The sequence below is a fragment of the Mastigoproctus giganteus genome, chromosome 2, assembly GCF_048544385.1.
Source record: "Mastigoproctus giganteus isolate SK-2022 chromosome 2, ASM4854438v1, whole genome shotgun sequence".
Classification (NCBI taxonomy): Eukaryota; Metazoa; Arthropoda; class Arachnida; order Uropygi; family Thelyphonidae; genus Mastigoproctus; species Mastigoproctus giganteus.
Window position 1 is genome coordinate 194,143,391 of NC_143576.1, and position 13,985 is coordinate 194,157,375.

The 13,985-nt window shown below is 37.6% G+C and overlaps 1 protein-coding gene across 1 annotated transcript in view; it reads left to right on the top strand.

The window, feature by feature from the left end:
- LOC150089873 (uncharacterized) overlaps window positions 1-13,985 on the top strand; it is a 228,103-nt gene that overhangs the window by 196,395 nt on the left and 17,723 nt on the right. The window contains exon 14 of the mRNA XM_090390118.1: window positions 8,359-8,471. Within this exon, the coding sequence (XP_090246244.1) occupies window positions 8,359-8,471 (113 nt within the window). The remainder of the gene's footprint in view (window positions 1-8,358; window positions 8,472-13,985) is intronic.

A 13,985-nucleotide genomic window follows, 5' to 3' on the forward strand; every position in this document is an offset into this window, starting at 1 on the left:
TTGTGCTTTATATCTTTACTTTTATAGCCTGTGGATAATATTCCTCCTATTTTTGCTTATTAGAATTTCCGTTTAATAGAAATAAAATTCAATTCACAAACATGATCATAATGACCTGCACGCACTACATTCGTACAGTGTACAATCGTAGAGTGTAAGTCCATATTGAAGAGGTTTTAAATAACCAGCACCATCTAACAGTCAGGTTATAGCATCCTTATTAGTATTCTATTTCTGCATTTCTTCTGCCTTTATTAGGATCTAGATTTAACTGACAAACTTTTAAGTAAATAAATAAATAAAACATTATGATCAGAGAGTAGATGAGTTTGCATCTACTGCTGCTTACAAGCATTTTACAGCATCAAGAGATTTTGTATAGTCTGTATTTTGTGGCTTCAAAGATTTGAATTCTGGCTCACATGCATGTTCAAATCTATACCGAACTTGTTTGCAGTTATGATACACCCATTTGCAAAGTTCTGGCTAGGTTATCATCTGGAATGCATTCTGTAAATTATTGTTAGAGGGAAATTATCCGAGTAAATTCTCATAATCTATTAAAAGAATAAAGGTTGGCATTCCAATCTCCCAGAAGAATCAGCAGCTCCATTATGATGGGTATCCTCCATACCATCACTGAGAACCAATGAATTCACACTGTACCCTGCATAAGGTGATATAGTTGTACACGTTGGCACTAATGATATTAAGAGTAGGAGACCGGCGGAATTACTCAACAAGTACCGGTCACTGTTGAAAAAAAGCCGTGAAATAGGGTTGAATTTGAAAGTGTCTGCAATTCTGCCCAGACACGATAGGAGGGAGTATATGATGAGAGCCTTGTCGATCAATTCGGCCCTGGAAAGATTGTGCAAGGCTCAAGGGGTAGAATTTTTTTCAGCCTGGACTGTACTTGTTAACAGGAGAGATTGCTTCTACAGGGATGGGATACACTTAAATAGAAAGGGTGCAAGAATATTTGCTGATGCTATCGAGGCAGTGTTAGGTGGGTCGGAAAACTGCTAGTCTGGGGGGATACAAAGACTAATAGTTTAACAGTAACCGCAGGCAGAGGTGAAGGTGATTCTTGCACAACTTCTATTAGAATAAGAAGCGACCTGGAGCGAGGGGTGTTGGGGGTTTCAGGGACGGATGGCAGTCATCATGGAATAGTTGGGTATATGGGATGTGTTAGGGTAACAAGGAATAGGCATAGGAGCATGTATGCTTGCATGTATACCAATGCTAGAAGTATAGTAAATAAATTTGATGAATTTGAAGTGTTGGTCAAGACATCAAAGGCGGATATTGTTGGGATAGCAGAGACGTGGTGTCACAAAGATATAAGGTATGCAGAACTGGAATTTGGGGAGTACAATGTGTACAGAAAGGATAGACAGGACAGAAAGGGAGGGGGTGTTATGCTGTTAATTAAGAAAAACATAAAATCAAAGGAAGTGCACCCAGTTAATATAGATGAACAGTGCTCTGTTGAGTCAGTTTGGTGTGAGATAAGCACTGCGAAAGGAAAAATAAGAGTAGGAGTGTGTTATAGGCCTAATGACTTGAATGAGTACAATGAACAATTGTACAGAGAAATAGAGTGGGCCAGTAAATCAGAATGTCTTATAATGGGGGATTTTAACTTCCCAGATATTGACTGGAACTTGTGGGTTGGTCACTCACACACTAGTCAGACTTTTGTGGATTTATTGGATGATTGTTTTCTGCAGCAGCATGTTCGAGAGGCAACCAGAGAAAGTAACACTCTTGATCTGGTTATCAGCAGTGATCATTCGTGTATTAAGAATTTGCAGATAAAGGAACCACTAGGTGGCAGTGATCACAGTGTGCTGAAGTGGGATTTACTCAAAGAGGTAACTACCGTCAGGGGTAAAGGAAAGGGTTTTTGCTTCCGTAAAGGGGAGTACAGTGGTCTCAGACAGTTTTTAAATTCTGTACAGTGGGATCAACTGACGATGTTACAAACAGTAAATTCTAAGTGGGAAGCATTCAAAGAATTAATCGTGGAAGCTACTAGACTTTACATACCGATTAAGAAATATCGTTCAAGGTTTAGGCCTAAATGGTTATCAAATGAACTAATGAGACTCGTTACAGAGAAGAAAAATGCATGGGATGCATATAAATTATCAGGTGAAGCAGAAGCCTGTGGCAGATATAAGCTAGTCTGTAATCAGGTCACAAAGGAGGTTCGGCAGGCGAAGGCGGATTACGAGAAATCTTTGGCAAAAGATGCTAAGAAAAACAGCAAGGATTTCTTTACTTATATAAACTCTAAAAGGAAGGAGATGAATATGATTGGTCCACTTGACATCGATGGTTCGACTGTTGATGATCCTGCTCAGATAGCAAACAAATTGAATGAGTATTTTGCATCTACATTCACACGTGAGGAATTATTACAATTTGAAAATGGAAGAAGGTTATCAAATTGTAGCAGTGTGCTTAATGATTTTGTAATAACTGAGAGCAAAGTGGAGGAGAAATTGTTGAAGTTAAACATAAGAAAGGCACCTGGGGTGGATGGGATCTATCCAGTTATTTTAAAGGAGGCGGCAAAGCAACTAAGCAAACCCTTAGCCATAATTATGAGAGCATCCTTGGACTCAGGGGAGGTTCCCACGGACTGGAGATGTGCAAATGTGTCCCCAATTCACAAAGGTGGATCGAAGGGTGACACGAGTAATTACAGACCAGTTAGTTTAACTTCTGTTCCAGGTAAAATAATGGAGTCGCTGGTTAAAGATGCATTGCAGGATCATCTAGACAAGACTGCAGCAATAATTCAAACACAGCATGGGTTTGTTAAGGGAAAGTCTTGTCTGACAAATTTCATTGGTTATTATGATGTGGTCACAAAGGAACTGGATGCAAAAAATAATTTTGATATCATATACTTGGATTTCAGGAAAGCTTTTGACACTGTTGCGCATGGAAGACTACTGTACAAATTGGAGCAGAATGGTATTAAGGGTAAGTTGCTACAATGGATAAAAGGATGGTTAAGTGGGAGAAGACAGAGGGTGGTAATCAGTGGATGCTGCTCTTCGTGGACTAATGTTATTAGTGGAGTCCCACAGGGTTCGGTGTTGGGTCCACTGTTGTTTTGTGTATTTATCAATGATATTGATGAAGGTATATCAGGCTTAATGTCGAAGTTTGCAGATGACACAAAGGTTGGCAGGGTTGTTAATGACAGTAATGGCAGTGTGCTACTGCAACAGGATCTAGATAATTTGGGCAGATGGGCTAAGAAGTGGCAACTGAAGTTCAACCTTGACAAATGCAAAGTACTGCATATGGGTAGAAGTAACCCCAGAGAAACGTACCAACTGTGTGGTACTACACTTAAGGTGGTAGAAAATGAAAAAGACCTGGGAGTAATTGTGCAGTCAGATATGAAGTTTTCTGAGCAGTGCAGACAGGCTGCTAGGGCGGGTCATGGGGTTTTGTCAATGATATATAGGAATTTTGCTAGCAGGGAAAAGGAGGTGATTGTCCCTCTATATAAGGCAATGGTCAGGCCACGCCTTGAGTACTGCGTACAGGTCTGGAGGCCTCATTTTAGGAAGGATGTAGATTTGCTTGAGCATGTACAGAGAAGAGCAACACGATTGGTGAGGGGAATGAAGGGATTCTCTTACCAAGAGAGGCTTAAGTTCTGCAAATTGCAGTGGCTGGAGACTAGGCACCTGCGCGGTGATCTGACTGAGGTCTATAAGGCCTTGAATGGGTTGAGCACGCTGAATTCTGATGGGATCCTTCCACTTGTTCAGATTACCAACCTACGGGGACATAAGTTCAAATTAAGAAAGGACAGATGTAGAATAGATGTGCGGAAATTTGCCTTTAGCCAGCGGGTGGTTAATTGCTGGAACAAACTTCCATCTGTCGTTGTGGAAGTTGATAGGTTAAATAAATTTAAGGAGGAACTGGACAGGCATTTGGAGGGAATGGTGTGATTTTTTTTTTTTTTTTTGGCTGATGCTGTATAAGCTTCTACACTTGCTTTCTTGCATCATGTGCCACTACTACTACTACTACCCCCGGCACTGTCAAACAACTAACACACTGTCCACTATATCAATCTTCCGCATCCTGAACACTTTAGTGTGAATTAGTTGTGGACTCTTCAGATTCAGGTTAACTTTGTCCAGCTATGGTTTCCAAACTTAGCAGCTTAAAGAACTGCTCTCTCTCTCTCCTTATGAGTATCTTTTTTCATCCAAAACTAGTCTTATTGCCCTACTTTGCACTCTTTCCTGAAATAAAGCCTCCAGACATGTATACAGTATTCAAAATGTAATCTAACCATTGATTTGTATAGTGGGATAATTTTACTTTTTTCTCTCTATTGGAAAAGTTCTTGTATACCACTGGCAGTATTCTGCTCGCTCTCTCTCTCTCTCTCTCTCTCTCTCTCCCTCCCTCCCTCCTTGGAGCATAGTCAATTGATAATTAAACATGGGATTACTGTGACTCGGGTGCAGAACATTACATGTATTAGCAGTAATACTCAACTGTTATTTTTGAGACTAGTTGTATAATTTGTGTAGGTCTTGTGCAAAAAACATTCCTTGGATCTCATTGTTAACAACCGTGCCCAACTTAATATCATTAACAAGTTTGACATGAAACCCTATCAGTATCATTAATGAGCATTAAAAACAAAGTGCCTGAGTATAGAACACAGAAGGAACCCACTCATAACACTGGTCCATTTTGAGTGAATACGAAAAGTTTTTTTTTTTAAAGTTATACGTTTCTGGAGATTTTAACATGAGTACCATTGTTATTATTAGTATTAATAACAGCAAAGTTATTGCTGGAGATTCAAGTTTTCAGTTTGTCTTAAGTATTTTTTGTTGTTTAAGGAATAATTCAAATCATATTGGAAGTTTAATGAACTTTATAGCTAACACATCAAAATAAAATTTTACTAACTTTTTAAAGTAATCTCCTTCCTTCAGAATACATTTATTTCAGTGTTCTGAGAGTTTTTGTGTTTCATTTTTGAGGAATTCTTTCTGTTGATGCCAACACTGCTTTAGGACTACATTTTTACCTCATCATTTGATTTAATATTAGGAATATATGCATCCTAAGTGCTCTTACAGCAGGGCAAACGGTTGGAAGTCACAAGATGACAAATGAAATCTATAAGGAAAATAGGGGGAAAACATTCTACTCCAGTGTAGCAAGTATTGATGGTAAAATTTGCCATATGTGGAGTTGAGAAGACCTAATCACGTCTTCCTTTGAGCTAGAAAGTTTTTTAGATCACAATAGTTAACCCACATTAATTGTACAATCTTATTCTAGGAAATCAACATGCGTAACCTTTTGGCATTCCAATAACACTGTAGCTGCCTTATTTTCTGAGACTGTACTGTTGATTTTTCAATGGAAGTGAATGTGTTTTTCCTTTCTACCAGAATATTTGATTTTGGGAGAAAATTGATGGGTTCGTGTCATTAATGATTACAGTGCAGCTTAAAAAAGTCATTCCATTCCATCTGAAATTGTTCATTCTTAACTAATGAAATGTGAGTTAATATTACCTTTTTTTTTCCGACAATAGCTCAGTGAACTGATCGTGCTTTGACTTTACTGAGTTGAGGTTTTTAAAGGTTATGCTGTCAATGCCGCTGACCTGATAGCTTTTTCATTCTGATTTCCATAGTTATTCTGTTGTTATACTGTATGTGTATGTCAATCAATTCATTATATTTCATGCATTAAGAATCTGCAGATAAAGGAACCACTAGGTGGCAGTAATCACAAGTGGGATTTACTCAAAGCGGTAACTACCATTAGGAGTAAAGGGAAGGGTTTTTGCTTTCGTAAAGTCGACTGCAGAGGTCTGAGACAGTATTTAAATTCTATACGGTGGGACCAACAGACGATGTTACCAACAGCATTCAAAGAATTAATCTTGGAAGCTACTGTTCAAGGTTTAGGCCTAAATGGATGTCCGCTGAACTAATGAGACATGTGGCAGAATAAAAATGTATGGGATTCATATAAATTAATGGGTGACATGGAAGTCTATGATAGATATCAGCTGGAATGTAACCAAGTCACAAAGGAGATTAGGCAGGCAAAGGCAGATTATGAGAAATCTTTGGCAAAGGATGCAAAGAAAAACAGCAAAGAGTTCTTTACCTATATAAACTATAGAAGGAAGGGGATGAATCAGTGTGGTCCACTGGATATCGATGGTTCAGTTGTTGATGATCCTGCTCGGGTAGTTAACAAACTAAATGAGTATATTGCATTTATATTCACATATGAGGAATTATTCAGGAAGGGGAATGCCAGAGGTGAACTAAGCTCTGGCAGTGAGCTAGATGATTTTGTAATAACTGAAAGCAAAGTGGAGGAGAAATTGTTATAGATAAACATAAGAAAGATACCTGGAATGGAAAGGATCTATCCAGTTATATTAAAGGAGGCAGCAAAGGAAGTAAGCAAACCCTTAGACATAATTATGAGAGCTTCCTTGGACTCAGGGGAGGTACCCATGGACTGGAGATGTGCAAATGTGGCCCCAATTCACAAAGGAGGATCAAAGGGTGACACAAGTAATTATAGACCTATTAGTTTAACTTCTGTTCAAAGGAAATTAATGGAGACACTGATTAAAGAAGCGCTGCAGGGTCATCTAGACAAGACTTCAGTTATAGCTCGGACACAGCATGGTTTTGTTGCACAAATTGGAGCAGTGCGGCATTGGAGGCAAATTGCTGCTGTGGATAAAGGAATGGTTGAGTGGGAGAAGACTGAGAGTGGTAATCAATGCTCTTTGTGGACTAATGTTATTAGTGGAGTCTCTCAGGGTTCAGTGTTAGGTCCATTGTTGTTTTCTGTGTTTATAAATGATATTGATGATAATACATTAGGCTTAATGTCAAAGTTTGCAGACGATATGAAGGTTGGCAGGGTTGTTAATGACACTAATGACAGTACGCTGCTGCAACAGGATCTAGAAAGTTGAGCAGATAGGCTGAGAGGTGCAAATGAAGTTTAACATTGCAAATGTAAAGTACTACTTACGGGAAGCAGTAACCTTGAGTACTGTATACAGGTCTGGAGCCCTCATTTTAAGAAGGATGTAGAGCTGTTGGAACGAGTACAAATAAGGGCAACAAGATTAGTGTATGGAACAATGGATTGCTCTTATGAAGAAAGGCTTAAGTTTTGCAGATTACAGTGTTTGGAGACTAGGCACCTGCGAGGTGACCTGATTGAGGTGTATAAAGCCTTGAATGGTTTAAGCATGCTCATTGCTGATGGGATTCTTCCTCTTGCTCAGAATAATCACCTGAGAGGGCATAAATTCAAATTGAGGAAAGACAGTTGTAGGATAGATGTGCGGAAGTTTGCCTTTAGCCAGCGGGTAATTGATTGGTGGAACAGATTTCCATCTTTTGTTGTGGAAGTTGATAGCCTAAATAAATTTAAGACTGAGCTGGAGAGGTATTTGGAATGAATGGAGGGGTGAAATTGGAGTTTTTTTTTTTGGCTAATTCTGCATAAGCTTGCTTTCTTGCATCATATGCCTCTGCTAATGCTATTCATAGCACCAATCTTACTATGTGCACTGTGTTCTCCAAGTGCTTATAGAAAACACTTGAATGATTTGCACCATTCAATTACTGAAGGCAAGGTTCCCTATACTGTGCTTGAAGTTTCTGATCATTTTACACCTACTTTGGGTAGAAATATAATAGTAAGGCATGTTTCCACTGAACTAGAAATATCCATAAATGGCATCTTAAACTATTCTCTTCACTGCAGGATGGGATTTTTTCCTATATGATGGATATTGCCCAGATGTATGCTCTGTGCCATGTACAGTCACATTTCAGAATACACATTACTATATATTTGGAAGTGGTGTGAGTGGTATCATCATATACATTATGGCCATTAGTTTCAGCTTACATTTGCACCATGCCAAGATATCATTTCATCTTATGGTGATAAAAGTAATTTTAAAATATTGTTTATGGTTTTCAAGTAATTTTAAAATATTGTTTATGGTTTTCAAGTAATTTTAATCATGATTTTATAATTTTTGTTTAAGGGGGTGTTAACAAGGTTAAACCTCAGTGTCAAAGACCAACTTATAACTTAAATTATCATTATTTCTTTATTTTGGTAAATTTCACAAATTTTCAAAAGATTTATTATTATTATTTTTTTAACTTTGTCTCAGTTTTTGTCAGACCTGTTTTGACATTGAGTATCTCTTTGATTATGTGAACTATAGATTATCATTTAATATTTGAACAGTTTAGATACTATTTACTTGATTTTTCCCATCAGATTTTCCAGTATATGCAAATATCAGTGAGTTGTATGCACCATCTAATGAAACATTTCCACCTCCTCCTCCGCCGCTTTCACCTCCAGCTTGTTTTGAGGATAAACCTAGCAAGGTATGTAAGCTTACTTAATAGGCATTAGTGTGATTAAATAATGCAAAAAAAAAAAAAAAAAAAAAAAGTATACTTTTTCTGTATTAGTGGGATAATTAGTTTGTGCTGTTTCTTTTTTTTTTTTTTTTTTTTTTTTTTCGTAATAATTTGTAGCAATTTTCTAATATTTTTTTATTGTCGACAACTATTACTGCTGTGTGAATTCTAATTTGCAAATTTATATAATTAAAATAAGGAAAAAAACTCTTAATTCAGTTTTATTAATGTTTGAATTAAGAGAATAAGACATTCAAGAAATTGTGAAGCTTATGTAAGTAGCATTAATATTAACTATTAATGAAGAGAAATTAATGCAAGGAAGTTCCAGACTTCTTCATCATCAGCCTTTAAAAAAAAAATCTGGTTTCACACAGGTATCTACAAGATTAGGATTTTTTTTTTTTTATATGAAAACCCCAAACACGAGAGGTATTACAACCTATAGCACTTAGTACCGTGCTTGGGTTGGAAGTTGAGAAGAAGAAAGAAGATATTTGTTGACATTGGACTTGAACTTCTGTAGACTGTAATTTTCAGGAAATATGTATGAAGGAAGGGTGTTCCAGAAAACGGCAGTGAATAAACAAGGATGATGAAAAATTGGTTCTGTGAGTTTGAAGTTGGACAGTAAATGTATGTTGGCTGGTGGCGGCATGTGTTTGGACTGTTTCGAAAGAGCAACTATTGATGATGTCACCAACCGGGAGCAACTATTGATGATGTCACCAACAGATTGTCAGATTTTAAAGGGGGTAAAGAAAATATTATTATTCATGTGGGGACAAATGATATTAAACGTACACGATCTGACGATTTGTTGGAAAAATATAGGACCATGCTGAGGAAATGTCGCGAGCTAGGCCATAATGTCTATGTGTCTGCAATTCTGCCCAGACACGATAGGAGGGGTTATATGTTAAGAGCCTTGTGGATTAACTCAAGGATTCTTCAAGACTTGAAGGATTCTGCAAGGCTTTAGGAGGTAAATTTCTGTCAGCATGGCCCACACTTGTAGGTAGAAGGAATTTGTTTTGTAGAGACGGGATACACTTAAACAAAGGTGGTGCAAAAGTTTTTGCCAGTATTATTGAGGATACCTTAAAGGTTCAGGGAAACTGCTAGTTAGGGGGGATGTGGGTAATACTGACACGCGTTTATCTGATAATATTGGTCAAAGTAACTCTTGCACATACCTTAAGAGTTCTTATCTGTTACCCCAACTGGACGTATTATCTAGATGTTCTGGGGGCAGAAACGTTTCACTTGAGCAGGTAGCTAATATCAGAGAAGAGAGCCTAAAAAACTTCAAGGGTTGTGTTAGGGTTGTTAAATGTACAAGAACAGTAAATCTTAATTGTTTATACAGTAACGTTAGAAGTGTCGTCAATAAAATGAGCGAATTCAAACTGCTGGTTAAAACAAGTAACGCGGACATAATAGGGCTTACAGAGACGTGGTGCCACCCGGAAATTGGGGATGATGAGTTTCAGTACGGCTTGTATAATGTATTTAGGAAGGATAGGGTAGATAGAAGGGCTGGTGGGTAAAGCAGCCTGAGTGCGACGATAGCTTTCCCGGATTCAGACATTTCACATGCTAGTATAGAGTCTGTATGGTGTGAGATAGTTGGAAACAAAGGTATAATGCGAGTAGGAGTAATCTACAGACCAGGTGATTGTGACGATTATGACAAAAGCCTCTACATGCAAATGGAATGGGCAAGTAAGCGTCAATGCCTTATTATGGGTGATTTCAATTTGCCTCTAATTGATTGGAGTAAATGGGAAGGAAACTCGACATGGGGAACAAAATTTTTAAATCAACTAGATGACTGTTATTTGTATCAGCATGTCAGGGAAAATACTAGAGAAAAGAATATCCTAGACCTCATCATCACACATGAATCAGATGACATAACAGGGCTGACAGTAGAGGAACCAGTATCAGGAAGTGATCACGGAGTTCTACGGTGGATGATGACGAGAGAGGTAGCAGAAGTAAAAGGCAAAGGAATGGATTTTAATTTCAGAAAAGGAAATTACGATGCCTTAAGGTACTACATGGCCTCTATTAACTGGGTAGATATCGCGCAGAGAATGAATACAATTGAACTGTGGTACGCTTTTAAAACATTAATCACAGATGCCTTGAATGTGTATATACCATTAAAAAAAATACTCCACGAGAAGGGTTCCAAGTTGGATGAATAGTGAAGTTGCCACATTACTTGAGCAGAAAAAGGTGGCATGGAAAGGTTAGAGCAATAAAAAGTACTGAAGCCTATAACAGCTACAAGATGGTGTGTAATAGAGCCACAGAAAAGGTTCGACAGGCAAAGGCAGTTTATGAGAAATCACTAGCAAACAGAGCAAAGAGGGGGGATAAAGAATTCTTCACATATATAAATGCCCAGAAGAGCAGGACAAACCAGATCGGACCTTTACGTAAGGGAAAGGGGATAGTAATAAATACACCAGCTGCCGTTGCAGATGAACTCAATAGTTATTTTGCATCGATATTTACAAATGAAAAGCCTTTTGTGGCAATGGGAAATTGTGGGAGCGAAGTTAAAAAATATGTAATTAATGATATTGAAATTTCACAAGATTATTTAATGAAAAAACTTTCGAGCCTACAGACCAGTAAAGTTCCTTGAGTTGATGGAATATACCCTATAATCTTAAGGGAGGCGGCAAGCAAGTGCATTGAACCATTGAGGCTAATTATGCGAGCATCACTAGATTCTGGGGAGATTCCCTTGGATTGGAAAAGTGCAAATGTATCTCCCATACATAAGGGTGGCTCTAAAAGTGAAGTTGAAAATTATCGACCTGTCCGTCTGACTTCAGTAGTAGGGAAAATCATGGAGGCAATGATCAAGGGTGGAATTCAGGATCATTTGGATCGAATTGAAATTCTTAAGGATACTCAGCATGGTTTTGTAAAGGGAAAATCATGTTTAACAAATCTGGTTCACTATTTTGAAAGGATCACTCACGAGCTGGATTTAGGGAATAATTTCGACATTAGTATTAGTATTATTAGTATTAGTATTAGTATTAGTAATGGCCGCATGGTGCAACAAAGCCTATGGCTTATGCTGCACCAGCCAAAAAAAATAAAAAATAAAATAATCCGAACAAAACAATGATAAAAACAAAAAATAAATAAAATAAATAACTAAATAATAATAAATAAAAAAAATATATATATATAAATAAAATAAAATATAAATAAAAAGGAAATTAAACCTATCATCCTATGCGCTTCCCTTACCCAAAGGTACTATCCAGATGACCTTTGAATTTCCCCAAACTGTCGGCCTCTACCACCCATGAAGGCAACTTATTCCAGTAATTTATAACTCGCTGGCTAAAATAAAACTTCCTGCAGTCCAATCTAAACATTTCCCCGCGTAACTTGAATTTATGTCCCCTAGTTCTAGCATCATTTATAATCTTGAAAATTTTGTCCTCATTCATTTTACTGATGCCTTTCAGAGCCTTAAACACCTCAATCAAATCTCCTCTAAGGTGTCTAGTTTCCAAACTCTGCAACCCACATATTCAAAGTCTTTCTTCATAAGGACGCCCTTTTGCCGATCTCACCAGGCGAGTTACCCTTCTTTGCACCCTTTCAAGAAGCTCGATGTCTTTCTTTAGGTGCGGTCTCCATACTTGAACACAGTATTCCAAGTGTGGTCTAACATAAGCCTTATATAATGGGATTATCACGTCCCTATCTCTACTTGCAAAAGTTCGATAGATCATCGATAGGACACCATGGGCCTTCCTTGCAACCTGTTTACAATGCTCAGAGAATTTCATGTCTGACCGTATTGTAACACCCAAGTCCCTTTGTTTATTTAGATTTCAGCAAAGCTTTTGACTTAGTCCCACATGAGCGGTTGCTTTATAAGCTGGAACAGGTTGGAATGATGGATAGAAGGATGGCTTCAGGGCAGGAGGTGATAAATGGCTATTCCTCAGATTGGGTTGATGTAAGAAGTGGGGTTCCCCAAGGATCAGTATTAGGACCACTGTTGTTTTTAACATGCTGTATGAAGTAGTGACATTTTTGGATATGGCGTACACATGATAAGAATATACTCAGATCCTTGACATAACGTGGCCTTGACAATGCCCACCCCCCACATACACACTATTCAGATTTCCTCCAGTCACTATCTGGCAGAGTAGAGGTAATGAGTTTATACACTAGCTGATCCAGAAGCCTCCTACAGATTTACCAATAGGTTCGGTCCAGTGTACTAACTAGCGGCTGGCCTGCAAACACCGTTTTAGAGCTGGAACCTCAAAATATAAGGAAGATTGGATCTCGCCATGATGTCCATCATAACCTCAAAAGTCATCAGTCATACTGCATGATGGAAGAGATGGGGAAGGGTCGACCAGAACTTAATTCTGGAGACTAAACATGGGTTCCACCACTTCAAGCCTTCAATAAGCAAAGTGGTGGTATTTCACCGATTGATGAGAGTCATCTACCACCGAGAGAGAGATAGTGAGAGAGAGAGAGAGAGAGAGAGAGTCGTATGAAAGTCATCTACCACCTAGATGGTAATTTATTCCAACAGTTGATTATAGCTAGAAGTACAACTATCCTTTCTTAACCCTAGGATAAGAAAGGATAGTTGTTGATGAAGTATGAGAAGGTATAGATTGTAGACTAGGTATATTTCTGGTGGGGCACCTCACAGGTGCTCCTTGAAAATAAGGTTCCCACGTTAACTTAGTCAGGGATTCTGAAGTTTTTTCTACCCTCCTAAATGTAGTCAGACTTTTACTGTAATAGTTTCTGAAGTGATTTGCTTATAGTTTTAGTTATTATGTAGAAATTGGGTGCAAGAATCTGTCGGGTGCCCTGCTACCAATTTTTATAATTATTTTTGAATTTCATGAAGAATGGCATGTTACTGGATATGCGCTGGTGCGATGTTTATTTAAAGTTTCAAATTACTTGTTTTTCTTCTCCCACTAGGTCAATAAACGTCTACCATCTTACCTGAGTTGTTTTTGAAAGATTTGTTATTGTTTTCCCAGCATAAGGATAATAAAACCTAGTATTTTCTCAAAACGGCCACTACTCTGCAGGATTCAAAATATGTAGTTTCAAATTTCACATGTTGTGAATGGTTCCAAATTTGAAATAAATTTTGAAATAATCTTGAAAATGGAAGTAACTAATAGTAATAGTATCAAATATACACAATGTTTTTAATATTTATAATAATATTTAACAGAAATATGTATGCCTGTGTGGTTTGCAATTTCATGCACTTAATGGTCTTTTAAATTGGAAAGTAGAAGAGACTAACAGATGGTTTCTATTTTATGTATAATACATATTTTTTTTTAACAAAATTTATATTTTTTTGTTTTTTTAAAAAGGTGTTAAACAACTATTTGTGTTTTAAAATTTTTATTAAGACTTATAAAGTATGTACAATAAGTA